Genomic DNA, 23712 nt, shown 5'->3' with positions numbered 1-23712 from the left:
AATACAGATGGCCAACAGACACATGAAAAGATGTTCCACATCGCTAATTATCAGAGAAATGCAAATTAAAACTACAATGAGGTATCACCTCACACCAGTAAGGATGGCTGCCATCCAAAAGACAAACAACAACAAATGCTGGCGAGGCTGCGGAGAAAGGGGAACCCTCCTACACTGCATGTGGGAATGTAAATTAGTTCAACCATTGTGGAAAGCAGTATGGAGGTTCATCAAAATGCTCAAAACAGACTTACCATTTGACCCAGGAATTCCACTCCTAGGAATTTTCCCTAAGAACTTAGCAATCATGTTTGAGAAAGACAGATGCACCCCAATGTTTATCGCAGCACTATTTACAATAGCCAAGAACTGGAAGCAACCTAAATGTCCATCGGTAGATGAGTGGATAAAGAAGATCTGGTACATATACACAATGGAATACTACGCAGCCATAAGAAGAGGAAAAATCCTACCATTTGCAGCAACATGGATGGAGCTGGAGAGTATTATGCTCAGTGAAATAAGCCAAGCGGAGAAAGAGAAATACCAAATGATTTCATTCATCTGAGGAGTATAAGAACAAAGGAAAAACTGAAGGAACAAAACAGCAGCGGAATTACAGAACCCAAAAATGGACTAATAGGTACCAAAGGGAAAGGAACTGGGGAGGATGGGTGAGCAGGGGGCGATAAGGGAGGGGAAGAAGAAGGGGGTATTAAGATTAGCATGCATGGGGGGGAGGGAGAAAGGGGAGGGAGGGCTCTACAACACAGAGAGGACAAGTAGTGATTCTACATTTTGCTATGCTGATGGACAGTGACCGTAAGGTGGTTTTTAGCGGGGACGTGATATAGGGGAGAGCATAGTGAACAGTATTCTTCATGTAAGTGCAGACTAAAGATTAAAAAAAAAAAAAAAAGAAAAGGATTACTCCTTGATAGGATAAAACAATTGGTAAATCAAAGATTAACACATGCTTTAAATATCCTTAATGTTGATCACTTAAAGGGTGTCAGATGATCAGCTATGGAGGTACTCTTTTCTGATATTATTCGTTTCACTTAAAAAAAAAAAAAAAGCAGTTCCTGTGTGCTGACCTCCAATGAGTTCTACACAGTGGTATAGAGGGTATGTTAAAGTGTGGGCAAAGGGTCTGTTTGTTTCTATGCAGAAGATCAAGGCCTAGCTTGGCTACCCAGAAAATGAACTAAGATACGATATGAGGAGGAACTTCCAGCATCAGCACTCTCTGGAGGACTCGTGCCGGGAGATGATCATCAAAAAGCCTCCACAGGGATCCTGGCGATGCTGCGGTTGTGGCTGCGTGCACCCCACCGTTTCCTGGACTTGCCACTGGAATGAGGAGGGAGATGTCTAGGCTGGCATGTGCATACAGTGAGACAACGAATTTGACCGGATCTGTACTGTTGGAACTCAATCAGGAGTTGGGAGGGGTACAAGTTGTAGCGCTCCAAAATCCAACGACTATAGACTATCTACGGTTAAAAGAACATATGGGATGTGAACAGATCCCAGAAATGGGTTGCTTTAATTTGTCTGATTTCTATCAGACTGTTCAAGTACAGTTGGACAATATCCATCATATCATAGACTAATTTTCACAAATGCCTAGGGTGCCTAAATGGTTTTCTTGCCTAAATGGCTGGTAATTATAGATTTGCTTTTTTTATGTCACCGTATTCCTATTATGTTAATATGTGTGCGCAAGTTAGTTAGTAGTTTAAAACCTATACATACTTAAGGTACTCTACAAGAAGATATGTCAAAGAAATAATCAATCCTCCCATGTTTTCTTCCATATGCTACCTCTATAGCCTTTCTTCTTCCTTCCTAATTAGAACCCTTAAATAGAATTCGTGCCTCATATCGAATTTACTGAGTATCATAATTCCTCCAGGTGGTAAAGATACCTTGAGACAAGTGCTGGGCATAGAAGCCACAGGGCATAAATCTGCAAAGAAGTAAAAAGCTAACCTTTTCAAACAATATTGCTTCTCTCTCACTTACCAACTTTACATTTCCCTGTATGGCCCTGGAAGATGACTGGTTAGCCAGAGACGGGTAAGATTCCTCAAGGGAGGAACAACCTAAGACAGGCACAGTTGCAGGGGGGTCATCAGGTGAGAAATTGGGGAACAACAGTGGTGAAGCTTAGAACCTCACACACCGCCCCCCCCGTGTTGAGAGAAAGCTTCTGCATCCATGGATGTTTTATTGCCCTTGTCTAGCTCGGATTAGCACATAGTCTACAGGCACACACCTGATCATCTACAATTGCTCTCTTACAACACTAAACTATGTTTTCTAACTTTATCTTGCATCTACCTACCACTTCAGCAGTTTACTAAAAATAAAAATAATAATAATAATAAAGGGAGAAATGTGAGATCCACATATAAATCAAGTATAAAAATCAAACAAATATTCATATTTGACCTGATTGTTTATAGTTCATAATGCGTGATCAGATTCGAAAGTTTCTGTGATGAATGCCCTTATACTGTTCACCATGTAAGAACTTATTCACTATGTAAGAATTCGTTCACTATGTAAGAACTTGTTCGTTATGCTTCAGAAGATTGGAGACTGACAAGAACTAGGTTTGAGATGGATTAATGATTGTGCATTGAGCAGTGACTCCCCTATACAGAATTTTATTGTTAACAACCATTTGATCAATAAATATGAGAGATGCCCTCTTAAAAAAAAAATGACATTTCTGATGTGTACTTCAACAGCATTGTGTAACTCTTCTCTAAAGCATTTAACATAGCCACAATTTTGTTTCTGTGATTATTTAATATCTGACTTCCCCACTAAGCTATACATTACATGAGGATCAAGGATTATATGTGCTACTGCTCACACTTTAATGCCTACCATACAGGTAAATAAATTTTGGTTGAATCAAAGAATAGATATAGAGAATATACATTTAAATGTAAGCCATAATAATGTGCGATGCTTTCAGTTATTTGTTATTTACCTATCATGAAAAAAGAAGAGGTAAACTTAAGACTATAGAGTATAAACAATCCCTAAAAAGATAAACATGTAAAATATCTTACCTAGACACAAATTCACTTAATTCTGAATATTCGGTGGGCTCCATTATTATGTTGAGGTCAGTAATTACAGAAGATAAACTCTCCTCATCCTAAAAAAAGAAAAAAAAAGCTCATGTACCAAGCACAGTAAACTTGTAAATATTAAAAAGACAAAAATACTTTTATTAAAGTATGCAGAATGAAATGCTACCAATTAATAGGAAAAGGTAATCAGGAAAAGATACTGAAAATTAGCTAAAAGAGAAGCAATAAACTGAGAAAAAATGTTACCATAAAAATAAGGAGATGTGAAAACAAAAGAAAATGGTAAAGGACACGAACTAAAAACTCAAAGGGCAATACAATTTATATGGAAAAATGTTCAGTCTCCTACTAATAAGTATAAATTAAAACAAGATGACATTTTTACCTATAAAATCATTTTCACAATGCATAATTTAAAATACTCATATTCTGTGTCCTGGAAATTTTATTTCTAAGAATTTATGAAAAGTAATAAGAAATGAAGACAAAGACTTAATGGCTACTTATTATAAAAAGCCAAAAACAAGTCTTCAATTTAATAATGTGGATTGTTACATAAACTGCTAAATATTTTGATCTACAAATTCAGGTTTTCTCCTTTTCTGTACTACATTTTATTCTATTATATATTTGCCTACAAATTTTCTTTCACTTTCTTTCTTTTTATTTTTGGAAAAATCACATAGTGAGTCTTCATTGTATCTTCCATATTTTTCTTCTTTCTGATTGCTCTTACAAGTGAATTTTTTAAGCCTATGCTCCATATCCTACTCCTGGCTCCTAATACAGTTTCATGCACCACGATAATTTCTTCCTCCTTTGTTTCTTTCTCTCTCTTAGCTCTTTTCCTCTTACTCAATTTTCTTTAAATGCTTTCATTTGCAATTCAGAGCGATTTCATGCCTTTATATAGCATGTTCTCCTAGTTTTTGGATTAATCCTTTCAAAGTGAATTTATCTCCATTTTCTTATTTCCTTTCCGGGCAATATTTTAGCATAGGTCCCAAATGATGACTGAAGAACTCCACACCATCTTTATGCTCTGAACTGTATAGCTCCTGGTTTTTCATAGCTGTAAACCTAGTAATGTTTGTGATTTCCTAAAAATAGAATGAGTGGATAACTCCTTGGCTTTTGCTTATTTGTCTGGGATTACCTGACTTGTCTCTTTGTATTCTGAACTGCTGGGAAATGGGTAGTTATGGTTTATAATCTTTGTTTAGTTTTCTCAGCTCCTCGAGGGTACAGTAGGAATTGTCAGAAGCAGCGACAGCTTAAGTAGGCTGCATATGGTCATCTACTTACCACTGTTTCCAATCAAAAACCAAATTCCAGAGGTACCCTTACAACTCAGTAAGTCAACCCAATTAAAAACTGAGCAAAGCAAATTCATTCAAAGATAATATACAAATGGGAAATAAGTGCATGAAAAGGTGCTCAGCATCATTAGTCACCATCTGGTAGTTCCACTTGACACAGTAATTCCACTCCCAGATATATTATACCCAAGAAAAATGAAAACATACGTCCACTTAAAAACTTTTACATGAAATGGTTATGGTAACATTATGCATTAACAGCCAACAAGTAAAAACAACCAACTGATGAATGCATAAACAAACGTGATATGTCCTCCCAGTGAAATAGTATTCAACCAAAAGAAAAAGAAAAGAAGTAATAACACATGCTACCACATGAATGAACCTTGAAAACTATGCTAAGAGAAAGAAGCCAGGTTACAAGGGCCACATATTCTATGAAATGTCCAGAAGAGGCAAATCCATAAAGATTGAAAACAGAGTAGTTGATGCTTAGGTCTGGGCAGGAGGGAGATTGAAGGGTATATATGGGGATTCTTCTTGAGATTATAAAAATGTTCTAAAACTGATATGGTGGTGATGGCTGCACAACTCTGAATATACTAAAAAGTACTGAATGTATAATTTAAATGAATGAATTTTATGGTATATGAATCAAATCTCAATACAGATTTTACAAAAAACAAAGAAAAAAATATCAGAGAACACTGTCTTTTGTCAAAGTACATAGAGGTTTGTTAGATTTAGTTTTTCACCCATTAGAACGGGCAAATAATCCTGTGACCATAATGCCTATGATTTACTGGTGTTTGTGTGTGTGTACACACATACATGTTTTTGTTTTTCTTTCTTGGTGGGATATGAACTCAGTTCAGACACTGGAAAGCTGCCTTAAAGATACGGTTTCTTCAACTCCTTCCTGCCTGTCATATTGCAAATCAAAACCATATTGCAACTTGATAAGAGGGGGAGTCTAGTAACCATAATGTTGTTCAAGTCATTGTACATTAATGATACCAGAAGAAAAAAAAAAGAAAAAAAACCATATTGCCATGCAAACCAGGTCAATCCTCCCCAGTTGGAAATGAGAGTAAAAAATCTGACTGCGAAACCTGGATATTGAAAGGACTTATACCCAGTGTCATGATCTTTGAGTCATAGCGCTGTAGCAGCTCCCAGCCCAGTGTTAGGAAACATTCCCCTAGGAGATGGCATGCCAGTAGGTCCTGTACCACCAGGGTTCTTTCAGCCTTTTATGTCACCTCGATACCCTGGAGGTCCAAGGCCCCCACTGAGGATACCTAACCAGGCACTTGGAGGTGTCCCAGGAAGTCAGCCATTACTTCCCAGTGGAATGGACCAAATTCAACAACAAGGGCATTCAAATATGGGTGGGCCAATGCAGAGAATGACTCCTCCAAGAGGAATGGTGCCCTCGGGACCACAGAATTATGGAGGTGCAATAAGACCCCACTGAAGGCTTTAGGTGGCCCTGGAATGCCTGGAATAAACATGGGTCCAGGTGGTGGTAGTATACCGTGGCCAAACCCAACAAATACCAATCTGGTACCATACTCCTCAGCATCTCCTGGGAATTATGTAGGTCCTCCAGGAGGTGTAGGGTCACCAGGAACACCCATCATGCGTAGTCCAGCAGATTCAATGAACTCTGGAAAGAACATGTGTACTAAAATGAATGTAGTACCACCTGGACCTAACAGGCCTAATTTTCCAATGGGCCCTGGGTCAGATGGTCCTATGGGTGGATTAGGAGGAATGGAGTCACATCACATGAATGGCTCTTTGGGTTCAGGAGATATGGACAGTATTTCCAAGAATTCTCCCAATAACATGAGCCTGAGTAATCAACTGGGCACTCCAAAGTAAATGGGGGGAAATTTCTTGAATACTTTTCAGAGTGAGAGTTACTCCCCTAGCATGACAATGAGTGTGATCCATTACCAAGTCTCCTCATAAAAACCACAGTGAGTCAGCCCTTCACAGAACTACTACAGAAGAAAATTATTCATCACAGTGCATAAACAAAAGAATCTGTCACACCAAACCAACCTTTTGATTCCCTGCTCTCTCCTGAATTTTGTGAAGAAAGTCGGTCCAAATGTGATTCAAACAACTGTACAGAGTGGCATATTAGAATTGCCCTAAACTGAACTGCAAATAATTATCTGTGTGTGTGTATGTGTATGTTATATGGACATACACACACACATACATTGACCCACAGAACACTGTAAAATATCATCACATGACATCTTAAGTAGAAATAAGTAGGGACTTCTATTCCATCTTTTTTTCACATGTACATTTTAATTATTAAAAGTTGCTCCTGCCCCTCCCTGAAGAAAAACAAAATCTGACCTCCACACATTCCTTTCTACCACCGTCCATTTAAATTAAGTGTGCAGTTCTCATTGTTCCCTATGACTGAAGAACTGTGGGAGAGACATTCAGAAAATGTGACGTTGTTAACGTCACAAAATTTATATACTGCTTATTAGTCACCCTATATGAGATTTCAATGTTTACTTTCATTAGGGTTCAAATGTTCTCATATCAGGAACATTTTCTGTGGAGGCTATAGTATTATATTCTTTTTTTCTTTCAAATGAGATATAATTTTCATACAATATTATATTAGTTTCAGGCAGACATAATATACATAACAGATTTGATATTTGTACATATTGTGAGATGATCATCACAGTAAGTCTAGTTAACATCTGTCACCAACCATACATACTTGAAATTTTTTGTGTGTATGATGAAGACCTAAAGATTTACTCACCTAGCAACTTTCATATATGCAATACAGTATCATTAACCATGACTTAGTAATAACTGGAAGTTTGTATCTTTTGATTCCCTTCACCCCCATTTCAGGGCCACCTCATCCCCTGCCTCTGGCAACCACCAATCTGTTCTCTTTATCTATGAGTTTACTTTTTTCCTTTTCAGATTTCACATCTGAATAAATGAAGTCATTTTTATTTATCTTTCTTTCTCTGACTTATTTCACTAAAAGCATAATTTCCCCAAGGTCCATTCATGTTGTCAAAAGTGACGAGATTTCATTACTTTTTAAAATTAGACCATAGCTGATATACAATTTTGGTTTTGGATGTCCAACATAATGATTCAATAATTATATATATTACTAAATGCTCACCATGGTATGTATAGTTACCCTCTATCATACCAAGATATCACAATATTACTGGTTATATTCTCTATTCTGTACTTCCATTCCTGACTAATTTTATACCTCTTTATCCCCTTTGCCTATTTCACCCATCTTCATACACCTCTTACCTACTAATTTGAAAAGACATATGCACCCCTGTTTATTTGCCATATTATTTACAATAGCCAAAATAGGGAAGCAACCCAAGTACACAATAGATAATGGATAAAGAAGATGCAGTACATATACACAATGGAATATTACTCAGTTACATAAAAGCAGGAAATCTTGCCATTTGCAACAACATGGAATGGACCTAGGGGGTATATGCTAAGAGAAATAAATCAGATAAAGACAAATACCATTTGATTTCACTTACATGTGGAATGTAAAAAACAAAACAATAATGAAACAGACCCATAAACACTGACAATAGATTTCATTACTTTTTATGACCAAATAATGTTCCATTTTACACACACACACACCCACTCCAAAATTTATTTACCCATTCATCACTTAATGGATGCTTAGGTTGTTTCTGTATCTTCACTAGTATAAAAAATAATGCAATGAGCATGGGAGAACAAATATCGTCTTGAGTTAGTATTTTAATTTCCTTTGGATAAATACCCAGAAGTGGAAAAGTGGAATTGCTTGACTATATGATCATTCTATATTTAAACTCCTGAGGAACCTTCATACTATTTTCCATAGTGGCTGCACCAATTTACATTCCCACCAACAATGCATAAGGATTCCCTTTTCTCCACATTCTCACCAACAATTGTTATTTCTTGTCTTTTTGGTAACATTCTAACAAGTAAGATGTGACATCTAATTATGGTTTTGATTTGCACTTCCCTGATACCTAAGGAAAATGTTGAGAATTTTTTCACGTACCTGATGGCGGTCTATATCTTCTTCGGAAAAATGTCTATTCAGATACTAGGCCCAATTTTTTAATTGAATTGTTTCTTTATTTGCTTCTGAGTTGTATGAGTCTATATATATTGGATATTAACCCTTTATCAGATATATTATTTCCAAATAAATTCTCCCATTCAACAGGTTTTTTATTTTGCTGATGGTGTCCTTTGCTGTACAGAACATTTTTAGCAGATGTAATAGCACTTGTTGATTGTCGGTTTTGTGGTCTTTGTTTTTGGAGTCAAATCCAAAAAAATCACTGACAAGACTAATGTCCAGGAGCATGCTGCCTGTTTTCTTCTGGCACTTTTACAGATTTAGGCCCTACATCCAAGTCTTTTATCAACATTGAGTTAATTTCTGTGTATGGTATAAAACAGTGATCCTTTCCTTTTTTCCCAACACCATTACTGATGATAACCCATTCCCCTTGAATAGTCTTGGACTCTGTTATAAAAAGTTGACCACAGATGTGTGGGTAAATTCTGGATTCTCAATTCAATACCATTAATTTGTGTGTACCTGTGTTTATGCCAGTACCATACTGTTTTGATATTTATTGATCTGTAACATAGTTTGATATCAGTAAGTGTGATGTGTCTAGCATTGCATGTATTTATCAAAATTACTTTGGCTATTCAGGATCTTTAGTGGTTCCATTTGTTCCTAAAAACAAATATTAGGATTGTTTTTCCTATTTCTGTGAAAACTGCCATTGGATTTCTGTCAGGAATTACACTGAATTTGTAGATTGCTTTGGGTAGTATGGACTTTGTAAGAATATTAATTCTTTTAATCCATGACCACAGACTATCTTTCCATTTATTTGCATCTTCTTCAATTTCTTTCACTAATGTCTTTTAGCTTTCAGAAGATAGATCTTTCACCTCCTTGGTTAAATTAATGCCTAGGTGTTTAATTCCTTTTGAATCAATTGCAAATGGAATTGTTTTTTGAATTTCTCTGATAGTTTAGTTTATTATTAATGTATAGAAACAATTTCTGTATATTGATTTTATATCCTGTAACTTCACTGAATTCATTTCTCTCTCCTAACAGTTTTTTAGTGGAGTCTTCTACCAAAAATTATGGAGTTTTTTACATAGTGTTACGGCATCTGCAAATAATGAGTATTACTTCTCCCTCTCCCTCAGACTAGGACTTCCAGTATTATGTCGAATGAAAGTAACAAGAGTGAGAATCCTTGTTTTGCTCCTGATCTTAGAGGAAAAGCTCTTAGCTTTTCACCACTAAGTATGATGTTAGCTGTGGACTTCTCATAAATGACCTTTATTATGTTGAGATACATTCCCTCAGTGCCCACTTTGAGGGCTTTGATCAAATATAGATATTGAATTTTCTCAAATGCTTTCCTATATCTTTTGAGGGATAGCATGGTTTATTTTTATTTGTTGGTATCATTAATCTTCAACTACATGAGAAACACTATGTTTACTAGACTCCCCCCATCACCAAGTTCCCCCTACAAACCCCATTACAGTCACTGTCCATCAGCAAAGTAAGATGATGTAGAATCACTACTTGTCTTCTGTGTTGCACAGCCCTCCCCGTGCCCCCCTCACATTATACATGCTAATTGTAATGCCCTCTTTACTTCCCCTCCCCCCTAATCCCTGCCTTCCAACCCATATGCCCAAGTCGCTTTCTCTTTAGTAACTGTTAGTCCACTCTTGGGTTCTGTGATTCTGCTGCTGTTTTGTTCCTTCAGATTTTTATCTGCTCTTATACTCCACATGTGAGTGAAATCATTTGGTACTTGTCTTCTCTGTCTGGCTTATTTCACTGAGCATAATACCCTCTAGCTCCATCCATGTTGTTGCAAATGGTCGGATTTGCTTTCTTATTATGGCTGAAAAATATTCCATTGTGTATATGTACCACCTCTTCATTATCCATTTACCGACTGATGGACACTTACGTTGCTACCATTTCTTGGCTATTGTAAATAGTGCAGCGATAAACACAGGGGTGCATGTCTTTTTCAAAAAAGGTTGCTGCATTTTTAGGGTAAATTACTAGCAGTGGAATTCCTGGATCAAATTATATTTTAATTTTGAGCTTTTTGAGGAACCTCCATACTGCTTTCCACAATGGTTGAACTAGTTTACGTTCCCACCAGCAGTGTAGGAGGGTTCCCCTTTCTCCACAGCCTCGCCAACATTTGTTCTTTGTCTTTTGGATGTTGGCCACCCTTACTGGTGTGAGTTGGTATCTCATTATGGTTTTAATTTGCATTTCTCTGATGACTAGCGATGTGGAGTATGTTTTCATGTGTCTGTTGCCCATGTGAATTTCTTCTTTGGAGAACTATCTGTTCAGCTCCTCTGCCCATTTTTAAATTGGATTATTTGTTTATTGTTTGTAGAGGTGCATGAGCTCTTTATATATTTTGGATGTCAACTCTTTATCAGATCTGTCATTTATGAATATATTTTCCCATACTGTTTTTGTCCTATTGATGGTGTCCTTTGCTGTACAGAAGCTTTTCAGCTTGATATAGTCCCACTTGTTCATTTTTGCTTTTGTTTCCCTTGCCCAGGGAGACATGTTCATGAAGAAGTTGCTGATGTTCATGTCCAAGAGATTTTTGCCTATGTTTTTTTCTAAGAGTTTCATGGTTTCATGACTTACATTCAGGTCTTTGATCAATTTCGAATTTACTTTTGTGTATGGGGTTAGAAAGTGATCCAATTTCATTCTCTTAACATGTAGCTGTCCAGATTTGCCGACACCAGCTGTTAAAGAGGCTGTTATTTCCCATTGTCTGTCCATGGCTCCTTTATCATATATTAGTTGACCGTAAATGTTTGGGTTAATATCTGGACTCTCTACTCTGTTCCACTGGTCTATGGCTCTGTTCTTGTGCATTAGTGTGGCTTTGTAACAGAGCTTGAAGTTGGGGAGGGGGATGCCCCCTGCTTTATTCTTCCTTCTCATGATTGCTTTGGCTATTTGGGGTCTCTTGTGCTTTCAAATGAATTCTAAAACCATTTGTTCCAGTTCATTGAAGAATGTTGTTGGTAATTTGATAGGGATTGCATCAAATATGTATATTGCTTTGGGTAGGAAGGCCATTTTGACGATATTAATTCTTCATAGCCAGGAGCATGGGATGAGTTTCCATTTGTTTGTGACCACTTTAATTTCTCTTAAGAGTGTCTTGTAGTTTTCAGGGTATACGTCTTTCACTTCCTTCGTTAGGTGTATTCCTAGGTATTTTATTCTTTTTGATGCTATTGTGAATGGAATTGTTTTCCTGATTTCTCTTTCTATTAGTTCATTGTTAGTGTATAGGAAAGCTACAGATTTCTGTGTTATTTTTGTATCCTGCAACTTTGCTGAACTCTGATATTAGTTCTAGTAGTTTTGCAGTGGAGTCTTTAGGGTTTTTTATGTATGATATCATGTCATCTGCAAATAGTGACAGTTTGGCTTCTTCTTTGCCAATCTGGATTCCTTGTATTTCTTTGTTTTGTCTGATTGCCGTGGCTAGGACCTCCAGTACTATGTTGAATAACAGTGGGGAGAGTGGGCATCCCTGTCTTGTACCCCATCTCAGAGGAAAAGCTTTCAGCCTCTCGCTGCTCAGTATGTTAGCTGTGGGTTTATCATATATGGCCTTTATTATGTTGAGGTACTTGCCCTCTATGCCCATTTTGTTGAGAGTTTTTATCATGAATGGATGTTGAATTTTGTCGAATGCTTTTTCAGCATCTATGGAGATGATCATGTGGTTTTTGTCCTTCTTTTTGTTGATGTGGTGGATGGTGTTGATTGATTTTTGAATGTTGTACCATCCTTGCATCCCTGAGATGAATCCCACTTGGTCATGGTGTATGATGCTTTTGATGTATTTTTGAATTCATTTTGCTAATATGTTGTTGAGTACTTTTGCATCTACATTCATCAGGGATATTGGTCTGTAGTTTTCCTTTTTGGTGGGGTCTTTGCCTGGTTTGGGTATTAGGGTGATGTTGGCTTCATAGAATGAGTTTGGGAGTATTCCCTCCTCTTCTATTTTTTGGAAAACTTTAAGGAGAATGGGTATTATGTCTTCTCTGTATGTCTGATAAAATCCTGAGATAAATCCGTCTGGCCCGGGGGTTTTGTTTTTGGGTAGTTTTTTGATTACCTCTTCAATTTCGTTGCTGGTAATTGGTCTGTTTAGATTTTGTTTCTTTCTGGGTCAGTCTTGGAAGGTTGTATTTTTCTAGTAAGTTGTCCATTTCACCTAGGTTTTCCAGCTTGTTAACATATAGGTTTTCATAATATTTTCCAATGATTCTTTGTATTTCTGTGGGGTCTGTCGTGATTTGTCCTTTCTCATTTCTGATTCTGTTGATGTGTGTTGACTCTCTTTTTATCTTAATAAGTCTGGCTAGAGGCTTATCTATTTTGTTTATTTTCTCGAAGAACCAGCCCTTGGCTTCATTGATTTTTTCTATTGTTTTATTCTTCTCAATTTTATTTATTTCTTCTCTGATCTTTTTTATGTCCTCTGTCTGCTAATCTTAGGCCTCATTTGTTCTTCTTTTTCCACATTTTGATAATTGTGACATTAGACTATTCATTTGGGATTGTTCTTCCTTCTTTAAATATTCCTGGATTGCTATATACTTTCCTCTTAAGACTGCTTTCACTGCGTCCCACAGAAGTTGGTGCTTTGTGTTGTTGTCCTTTGTTTCCATTTATTGCTGGATCTCCATTTTAATTTAGTCGTTGATCCATTGATTATTTAGGAGCATGTTGTTAAGCCTCCATGTGTTTGTGAGCCTTTTTGTTCTCTTTGTACCATTTATTTCTGGTTTTATACCTTTGTGGTTTGAAAAGTTGGTTGGTAGAATTTCAATATTTTGGAATTTACTGAGGCTCTTTTTGTGAGCTAGTATGTGGTCTATTCTGGAGAATGTTCCATGTGCACTTGAGAAGAATGTATATCCTGTTGCTTTTGGATGTAGAGTTCTATAGATGTCTATTAGGTCCATCTTATCTAGTGTGTTGTTCAGTGCCTCTTTGTCCTTACTTATTTTCTGTCTGGTGGATCTGTCCTTTGGTGTGAGTGGTATGTTAAAGTCTCCCAAAATGAATGCACTGCATTCTATTTCCCTCTTTAATCCTGTTAGTATTTGTTTCACATATACTGTTGCTCCTGTATTGGATGCATATATGTTTACAATGGTTACAGCCTCTTGTTGGGCTGAGCCCTTTATCATTATGTAGTGTCCTTCTTTATCTCTTGTTACTTTCTTTGTTTTGAAGTCTATTTTGTCTGATACAAGTACTGCAACACCTGTTTTTTTCTCCCTGTTGTTTCCATGAAGTATCTTTTCCCATCCCTTGAGTTTTAGTCTGTACATGTCTTTGGGTTTGAGGTGAGTCTCTTGTAAGCAGCATACAGATGGGTCTTGCTTTTTTATCCATTCTATTACTCTGTGTCTTTTGATTGGTGCATTCAGTTCATTTACATTTAGGGTGATTATTGAAAGATCTGTACTTATTGCCATTGCAGGCTTTAGATTCGTCGTTACCAAAGGTTCAAGGTTAGCTTCTTTACTACCTTACTGTCTAACTTAACTCACTTATTGAGCTATTATAAACACAGTCTGATGATTATTTCTCTCCTTATTCCTCCTCCTCCATTCTTCATATGTTGGGTGTTTTGTTCTGTGCTCTTTTTAGGAGTGCTCCCATCTAGAGCAGTCCCTCTAAAATACCCTGAAGAGGTGGTTTGTGGGAGGGAAATTCTGTCAACTTTTGCTTGTCTGGGAATTGTTTAATCCCTCCATCATATTTAAATGATAATCGTGCTGGATGCAGTATCTTTGGTTCAAGGCCCTTCTGTTCCATTGCATTAAATATATCATGCCATTCTCTTCTGGCCTGTAAGGTTTCTGTTGAGAAGTCTGATGATAGCCTGATGGGTTTTCCTTTGTAGGTGACCTTTTTTCTCTCTCTGGCTGCCTTTAATACTCTGTCCTTGTTCTTGACCTTTGCCATTTTAATTGTTATGTATGTTGGTGTTGTCCTCTTTGGGTGCCTTCTGTTGGGAGTTCTGTGTGCTTCTGTAGTCTGAGCAACTATTTCCTCCCCCAGTTTGGGAAAGTTCTCAGCAATTATTTCTTCAAAGACACTTTCTATCCCTTTTCTCTCTCTTCTTTTTCTGGTACCCCTATAATATGGATATTGTTCCTTTTGGATTGGTCACACAGTTCTCTTAATATTGTTCCTTCCTGGAGATCCTTTTATCTCTCTCTGCATCAGCTTCTATGCATTCCTGTTCTCTGGTTTCTATTCCATCAATGGCCTCTTGCATCTTATCCATTCGCTTACATATCCTTCCAGAGATTGTTTCATTTCTGTAATCTCCCTCCGGATGTCATCCCTTAGCTCTTGTATATTTCTGTGCAGATCTGTCAGCATGTTTATGATTTTTATTTTGAATTCTTTTTCAGGAAGACTAGTTAGGTCTATCTCCTAAGGTGTTGTGATTTTGGTCTGTATCAAATTCTTCTGCCTTTTCATGGCGATAGAGATAGTTTGCGGAGCTGGAGCAAGTGATGGTTGGGTGAACGTCCCTTCTTGTTGGTTTGTGGCCTTAGTCTCCTGGGAGAACAGCGACCTCTAGCGGCTTGTGCTGGGTAGCTGCGCGCAGAGTGGGCTTCTGATTCTTGTCTGGCCACAGTGGAGTTTAGCTCTGTGGTTGCTGTGGGCGTGGCCTGCCTCAGGATGCTGCTCCAATATTGTGGAGCCACGTCGGAGGGGGAATAGGCAGGAGGCTGTTTATCTCCGTGAGGGGCCTCCAAGGTGCGCTGCTGCCCAGGGCATTAGGGTGCCCAGAGTTCTCTGGGATTCCCAGCTCCTGGGCTAAGTGTCCTGGGATGCTTCCGTCCAGCTGTGGGGTTCTTGTCCTTTCAACACTTTCAAAAAGCACTCACTTTTCTTTGTCCCGGAGGTCCCGGCTGCCAGGACCCACTCACAGGTCTTACTGTCCTGTTTCCCTAGTTTCCAGCACCCCACACATGCACTGTGTCTGCAGTCTGGTGCGGATGGCTAGGGCTGGGTGTTCAGCAGTCCTGGGCTCCCTCTCCCTTTCTGCTCTGACTCCTCTCCTCCCGCTGGGACCTGGGGTGAGGGGTGCTTGGGTTCCGCTGGGCCGCGGGTTGTATTTTACCCCCTTTGCGAGGCACTGGGTTCTCACAGGTGTGGATGTAGTCTGGGTGTTGTCCTGTCTTCTAGTCTCTCTTTTAGGAAGAGTTGTATTTGTTGTATTTTCAAAAATATATATGGTTTTGGGAGGTGATTTCTGCTGCTCTACTCATACCGCCATCTTGGCTCCCCTGAAGATAATTTTTTTAAATTTAGCTTTTTATTTTTTCACTGAGTAATTGGTTGTTTAGTAGCATGCTGTTTAATCTCCATACATTTGTGATTTTTCCAATTTTTGTAACTGATTTATAGTTTCATATCATTGTGTTCAGAAATGATGCTTGTTATGATTTGAATCTTCTTAAATTGTTAATACTTGTTTTGTGGCCTAACATATGATCTGTCCTGGATAATGCTCCATGTGTACTTGAGAAAGTGTATGACATTACTTTGAGATTCAAAGTCCTATATGTGTTAAGTCCATCTGGTCTAACATGTCACTTTGAGGCCAATGTTTCCTTACTGATTTTCTGTGTGGATAATGCATCTATTGATGTAAGTGGGGTATTAAAAGTCCCCTTAATTTTTGTATTACTATTTCTCCCTATGGATCTGTTAATATTGGCTTCATATACTTAGATGCTCCTATGTTGGGTGCATAAATATATAGAAATGTTATATCCTCATGGTTAGATTAACCCCTTTATTATTATGTAATACCCTTCTTTGTAGCAAGTCTTTGTTTGAAAATCTGTTTTGTTTGATATAAACATAGCTACCTTAGATTTCTTTTGGTTTCTATTTGCATGGAACATATCTTCTATTACTTCACTTTCTGTGTGTGTGTGTTCTATATCTGAAGTGAGTTTCTTGTAGGCAGCATAAAGATGAGTCTTGTTTTTCCATCCATTCAGTCACTCTGTGCCTTTTGACTGAAGAACTTAGTCTATTTACATTTTAAGTAAGTATTGATAAGTATGTTCTTATTGCCATTTTGTTAATTGTTTTCTGGTTGTTTTACAGTTCCTCTATATTCTTCTTCTCTTGCTCTTTTTCTTTGTAGTCTGTAGACTTTCTTTAGTGGTATGATTATATTCCTTTCTTACCTTTTTTGTATCTACTACAAGTTTTTGCTTTGGGGATACCATGAGGCTCACATACAGCAACTTATATTTATCACAGTGTGTTTTAAGTTGATGACAACTTATGTTTAAACACATTCTAAAGATCCACATATTTACTCTCTTCCTACCCTACATTTTACATCTTTTCATCATTAGTATCTTTTAATTATGTAATTAGTTATTTTTACTATTTTTGTCTTCTAGCCTTCATATTATCTTTACAAATGATTAATCTGCCACCTTTGCTATATATTTACCTTACCAATGAAATTTTTACTTTCATATGTTTTCTTGAAGTGATTAGTATCATTTCTTTTCAGATTAAAGAAATCTCTTTAACATTTCTTGTAAGTCCCATTTAGTGGTGATGAACTCAATTAGCTTTTATGTGTCTGGCAAACACTCTCCTTCAATTCTGAATGATAACTTTGCAGGATAGAGTATTATTAATTGGTTTTTTTTTCCTTTTAACTCCTAGAATATACTATACCACTTTCTTCTGGCCTGCAGTTTTGGCTCAAAATTCTGGTAGACTTGTAGTTCTCTTGTGTGTATCAAGTTGTTTTTCGCTTGCTTTTAAGATTTCTGTATGTCTTTAATTTTGACATCAATGTGTCTTGATAAGGGTCTCTTTGGGTTTATTTTAATTGGAACACTCTGGGCTTCCTGGAACTAGATATGTGTTCTTTTCTCCAGATCAGGGAAGTTTTCTGCTCCTTTCTCTCTCTTCTCCTTCTAAGACCCCTATAATGCAAATGTTAGTCGGCTTGATATTGTCCCATGAGTCCTGTATGCCATCTTCACATTTTAAAATTCTTTTTACTTTTTCCTGTTCTGATTGGGTGAGGTCCTCTACCCTGTATTCAAGTTTACTTGATCCTTTCTTCTATTTCATCTAGTCTGCTGTTTGGTTTATTCAGTTCAACTATTATCTTCTTCAGCTATATGATTTTGGTTTGGGATTATCTTCTTTCTTCTACCTTGTTCTTGAAGTTCTCACTGTATACATCCACTCTTCTTCTTAGTTCAGTGAGCCTATCTATGACCTTTCAACTCTTATCTGTATTTTGAGCTCTTTATCAGATAAATTATCTGTTTCATTAAGGATTTTTTCTGAGGTTTTATGTTGCTCTTTGGTTTGGAGCATATTCTTCAGTTTCTTCATTTTGCTTGACTCTCTGCGTTGGTTTCTATGCATTAATGAAACAGCCATCTCTCCCAGGTTTGAAGGGATTGTTTATGCATTAATTGAACCTTATCGCTCAACTCTGCCCTAGCTCTTGATTCTCTCTCAAACTTCGGTCAGTATCCAAGTGGCCCTTTTTATTTTTTATAACCCCTAGCCAGTGGTATGCGAAGACCAGATATTCCTTTAAATTTACAATTTTCCCTACTTTTGAATCATATTTTTTATTTCTTTAGGTTTCAGGAAGATAACTTATGAAAACATACTTAATCTACACTTCTCCCACAAACTGTCCCCCATCTGATATTTTATTCTGCATGGAGTATGAATGCTGACACATGTTAATTCTGATGCTCTTGCAACTCCACACAAACAGTACAGAAGTGAAGTGCTAACAACATCAGACAGAATCTGGGGAACAGAATTGTATGCTCCAACCACATCCGAGAACAGAAGCTGTGGCAACATAGGTAATCATTCAAACTGTTTTGCTGTATGTATTTCCCAAAATAGGAGGGTTAACCTAGATATTCTACAAAGTCACTTTGGTTCCAACATTGTACTACTATGATTTTATTGTAACAGTACTGTACAAGTAAGACAGTTTTATTATTTAGGTTACTTTTAAATTTTCTGATAGCTAAATATCTCCCTCTAGTGGAAATTTTTTAAAAAATATTTAGGAACACAAAAGGTTGCTCTATCTTCATTTTTATGTCTATGCTATTAAAATCTGTTTAATATATAAAGGGTAAAACCATTCTAGAAGGCAATTTTGTACTACTGATCAGAATTTACATGTGTATTTCCTTTGACATAAGCAATTTCTTAAAAATAAAATTGAATTTTAAAGGTATATGAGTAGGTTTAGAATATGTGAGGATTTACCATTAAATAATAAAAACTAAAAAAATAATTCTCATCATCCCATTCCATCAGAATTCTAATCAATAAAGAAAACTAAGTTGGTCCTTTGTTCTTTTCTTCCCCAAGAATGCCTATGAGACCTACCTATGACTTATTATTAAAATCCTGCTGATTAAAGAGTTGTTTGTGATTGCCTCCAATATCTTGTTTAGCAGTCTGGTTTTCAATAAGATTTATAAAATTGGAAAGGTACGGAAACAATGTGTTCTTAACATAGCCTGGGGGTGCTCTTTCTGTAAAAAATTAAGTAAAACAAAGAAATTAAAAATACCTACATACTTTGAAAGGTGAAAATGACAACTTTCACCACTTTAGAGATTCAGCATTTACTGTGTTCTTTCAAAGACTAGCCACTGTTCCTTTTCTTAAATATTTTTCCTGCATCCCCTAAAGCATATGGGGCAGAAACTGCTGGAATCCCCAATATCTGTACTTCCTTCTTGCCCCAATTTTTCACTGGCTAAATGGCCATGCACAGTGAAGAACTAAATTCTAAATTCCAGCCTCCCTTGCACTAATTGGTCAATAGAACATAAGTGAAAATGATGAGTATTACAACTTCTACAAAATACAACTTCCAAGAAAAAGGTGAGTCCAATTTACTCATCCACTTTCTTGATGCCTGAAATACTAAAGTGATCATTGTACTATGATTTGGAAGTCACTTGTGTGATGGCAGAACCTAAAAACCATGAAGCCACTATCCTAGCCCTTGAAAAATTCCCCTCAATTAAGAACAAAATAGCAGACTCAGAGACTCTGAGAAGGGACTAGTGGTTATCAAAGGGAAGGGGTTGGGGAGGGAGAAGGGGATTAAGGGGCACTACAATTAGCACTCACAATATAGATAGGTCATGGAGAAGGCAGTATGGCACAGAGAACACAAATAATGACTCGACAGCATCTTAACTATGCTGACAGACAGCAGCTGCAATGGGGGGAGGGGAGGACTTGATAATATGGGTGAATGTTGAAACCACAATGTTGTTCATGTGAAGCCTTCATAAGATTGCATATTGGTGAAACTAAAAATACCCTTCAATTTTGTTTAAGCAAGCAAGAAAGAAACTTCTAGTACTTTGAATTACCTTTATTTTTAAGTTTTCTGTTATGTGCAGCTCAACTAATTCTAATTTATCAGCATGCAAGCTAGTAGTATAATTTTATGCCAACAGCAAATGGTCACAAAATTTTCAATCATCTTTTGGTAGTCATTGATGCTTTCTTTCAGAGGCTTATGGTGACAAAGTATGCAACTTAAACAAAATGAGGTCAAATAGTTCATTCTATTTTAATAGTTCATTCTGTCTGGCCACAGCCCCACTAATGATCACACCAATTAATCTTCGGGTACAACCATCCTGAAATATACAGCTCCTCTAAGCTTCTCATTCACTTCAACTTCAGAGGTTTTTCTTTTCAATTGGGCTTGGGGATAAACCTCCCAAGGAGCCTAATTTTGCCAACAGTCTACCTTCTCTCCAGATAATCTACAGAGTGACTGTGAAAGGAAGAAATGTACAGCAGAGAAAGCCTGTAGGACCCCAAGGCTACAAGGATGCCCCTGAGCCCTTTCCTAGGCAATGTAAATACTGCCAGTATAGATATTGTCAGATATGGAACTGGACTTTAATCTACAACCCACCAACCTGACATGGACTGTCGGCTTGGCCCACTAATGGAGGCCAGGATGCAGTGAGCATCTCATACATCACCAGAGAGATCAGGACCACAAAGAAAGAAAACTCAGTTATTTGACCACACAACATTCTACAATGGGACACCACCAAGGAGTTCTGGGACCACCCAAAAGAGAAGCCAGGGGCCCTGGGCATTGGCTGTCCATCCCAATGAGACCAATCCATTTGGGTCGATGTTCTTAGTCTTCAGCAGATGATCTCTGAAGTCATGCAGAATAATATCGCTTTGGTGAACCTGACTAGCCCCAAGACCTAGTGTCAGTCTGGGAAGTGTACCTCCCCTAGGGCCACACATCACCCATGCCCCTGAGTCTGTTGCAGCCTACTCAGCCGACCTTGGCATGGCACCCTATGGATGCTCTTTATCACCTTGGTAATGTTGAAGGGGGATACTCTTGAGGTGAGAGCAAGCTAGGAGTTTTGTCATCAGATGAGGAAGCTAGACATCTGTTAGCCCTTACCAGCCCTTTCCAGCCTGCCAGGGCCAGTAGTTGCAACGAGGGACATGGACTGCAAAGAGTTCTCAGGAAGCAAAATCTCTAGCCAGATACCCAGTCCCAGACACTCTTGACTAGTCAGGTGTGGTTGTCTGATACTTATGGAGATGGGATCCTGATTACCTAAATAAATTTCTGACCCATATAGAAAGGGACAACTTGGGGTTGTTTCTGTGGCTTAGCACAAGGATTAGGAATCCTGGCATATGATCATGAATTCAAGCAAGTAATCTGTCCATAGGACTTGGTTGTTATGACTATCTACAATCCACTGTCGTTATAAGTTCAAGGGAGGCAGCCTGCCTGCCCTTCCCTGTTCATCCACTCTACCCATACTCCCTTGGCCCAGCTCATAAAACCAAATGGTTGAAATTGCTTTGTGCTATCAAAGCACGTGCCCAGCCCCAGCCAGTTCTCAAAATCACACCTGGATCCCACTTTTCTTGGAGCAAGACTTTGAAGGTGTCAGAGCCTTTTCTGCCCCACCTTTGGGAGGCTGCACATCACCATTTTGTCTGCGTCCTGACTGTATGTAAAAATTTTAGCCAAAAGTATCTTCCTCCAGTGTGTGTCTCAGCAGTCCAGGGTAATGTACTAGCATAACCATAAACCAGCCCTGAGGAATCTCAGATGACTGGTCCCAGATGACTCTGATCACATGAGTGACCTTTAAGCAAGTACACTAAAGTGAGCTGCTTCCAAATTCATGAACCACAGAAAATGGGTGAGATAATGTTTTTTGTTTTAAGCCATCAAATTTTGGGGAAGTTTGTTAAGAAGCAATAGATAACTAATAGATAATAGATGGCTGGCATATCAGCTGACTACTGGGAGCATTCACGATAGTTCCCATAACCACAGGGCTTACACTGGGAGCCCAGGAGAATCTTGCAATGTGTCCTCCAATATAGCATCTATGCCATCAGTAACAACCCTATCTTATGCAGTTGCCAGGGTATTTACATTCTAAAAATCTTTTGAAATGGTATCACTTTGCACAAAGGTACCACAAGTGGGCCCTGACACATGAACTCCTCCTCAGCTCAGCCACTGCTGGAGGCTAGGGAATGGGAAGTTTTTATTTCACAGCAGCAGAATCTCTATTATCACAACACACTCCTTAATTTACCTGGATTTCCAGAATCTGAAATTCAAGTTGAAATGTAATCATGTGGCAACTTCCTGATAGTCTGTGTCTCTGTTTAACTTTCTTTACACCTGTAAATCAGAAAAACAAATATTTTGTTTGAAATAACAATTATCATCAAATACCTATTATTTAATTTTGTGCAAATAGCTGTAATACATATGTATTATAGCATATGTGTGAAAGTTTATGTATTTGCAATTGAAAATATCTGAAAAAATGTTTACCAAATTGATTACTCCTTTGCAAAACAGGATTAAATACAACTTTTACTTTCTACTTCTTAATTATACCAAAGATTAAGAAATAGAAATATGCTAGTAAAACTATAGATAAGTTTGAATCATGAAGTTAGATGTTTTTCATTTTTTTAACATTATCTGGTTCTAGTTAAAGATGGTAAATTGAATGTATGTGTTTACCTCTATTATCTCTCTCAAAACTTTACTGAAACGATAGCAGTTTTTTTAGATATAACATGAATATACTTAAATGCACAAAATGACGTGTTCTTAAGTGTACAGCTCAATATATATTTTTTAGATATGTGTTTCTCATGTAACCATCAAGATCAAGATATAAAATTTTTCAAGTAAAGCTCTCTTATACCCTTTTCTCAGCCTATACTTAGAAGAGATAACCACTATGTCGACTTAATCACCATAAAGTTTTGTTAACGAAGGTGTTCTTAGAAGGGAACAATTCTATAAGGATAGGAGAAAGATGACAGTAACCTAATTTTGGAAGCTGAAATCACATAGCTAAGCTAGATATTACACAGAAAAGTAGAACTGACCTGGAAGACCCATGAAAACTGAAATCAAAGACAGCAATGGCTTCAGAATCAAGCTTACTGAAAGGCATTCTGAATTGGCAACACCAAGTACCCCTATAGAGGTGAATTAGGAACTCAAAATAGGAAGACAGAGACTTTTGCACTAGTGAAAGTCTGATATCTGGCCTAACCTCCCTCTCTATCCACTCTGTATTCTATCCCTTCCTTTCAAATACCCGAAGAGTCTAAATTCCATCACTCATTTTCATATGCAATTTAAATTTCCATGAGGTGATCTGCCCAAGACCCTCTTAGGGTCACTCTTCCTCTTCCCTGTTGTGATGACTATTTCAATGGAAAAGTCAGGATACATTTTCAAAAGTGATTCGTTCTTTAGGGAATGCTATTCTTGTCTGAAGTTCCCAACTCCAACTGCACAGATGAATTAGCTTCCCCTTATCAGTACTGCGTTACAGAGCCTGGCAATAAAACTTAGTCAATGGGACAAGAAACCCTCCTCTGCAAATGGTTCAGCTGCTGAAACATTTGTCTGGCCACAGGCCATGTTCCACTGTAGCAGAGCACTGTGGATGAGGTTATGCTCATGTCAGTGAGGAACAGCTCC

General features: G+C 37.6%; 1 protein-coding gene and 1 pseudogene across 1 annotated transcript in view; one reads left to right on the top strand and one right to left on the bottom strand.

Moving 5' to 3' along the window:
* The window catches only part of CENPP (centromere protein P), a 274606-nt gene that overhangs the window by 224301 nt on the left and 26593 nt on the right, over positions 1-23712 (bottom strand). Inside the window, exons 3-4 of the mRNA XM_036991366.2 lie at positions 22295-22383; positions 3090-3178 (exon numbers count right to left, since the gene is read on the bottom strand). Of these exons, the coding sequence (XP_036847261.2) occupies positions 3090-3178; positions 22295-22383 (178 nt within the window). The remainder of the gene's footprint in view (positions 1-3089; positions 3179-22294; positions 22384-23712) is intronic.
* On the top strand, positions 5413-6917 carry LOC108400270 (single-stranded DNA-binding protein 2 pseudogene; annotated as a pseudogene).

Source organism: Manis javanica, chromosome 2 (assembly GCF_040802235.1).
Source record: "Manis javanica isolate MJ-LG chromosome 2, MJ_LKY, whole genome shotgun sequence".
Taxonomy (NCBI): Eukaryota; Metazoa; Chordata; class Mammalia; order Pholidota; family Manidae; genus Manis; species Manis javanica.
This window is presented reverse-complemented; position numbering and strand designations above follow the sequence as displayed.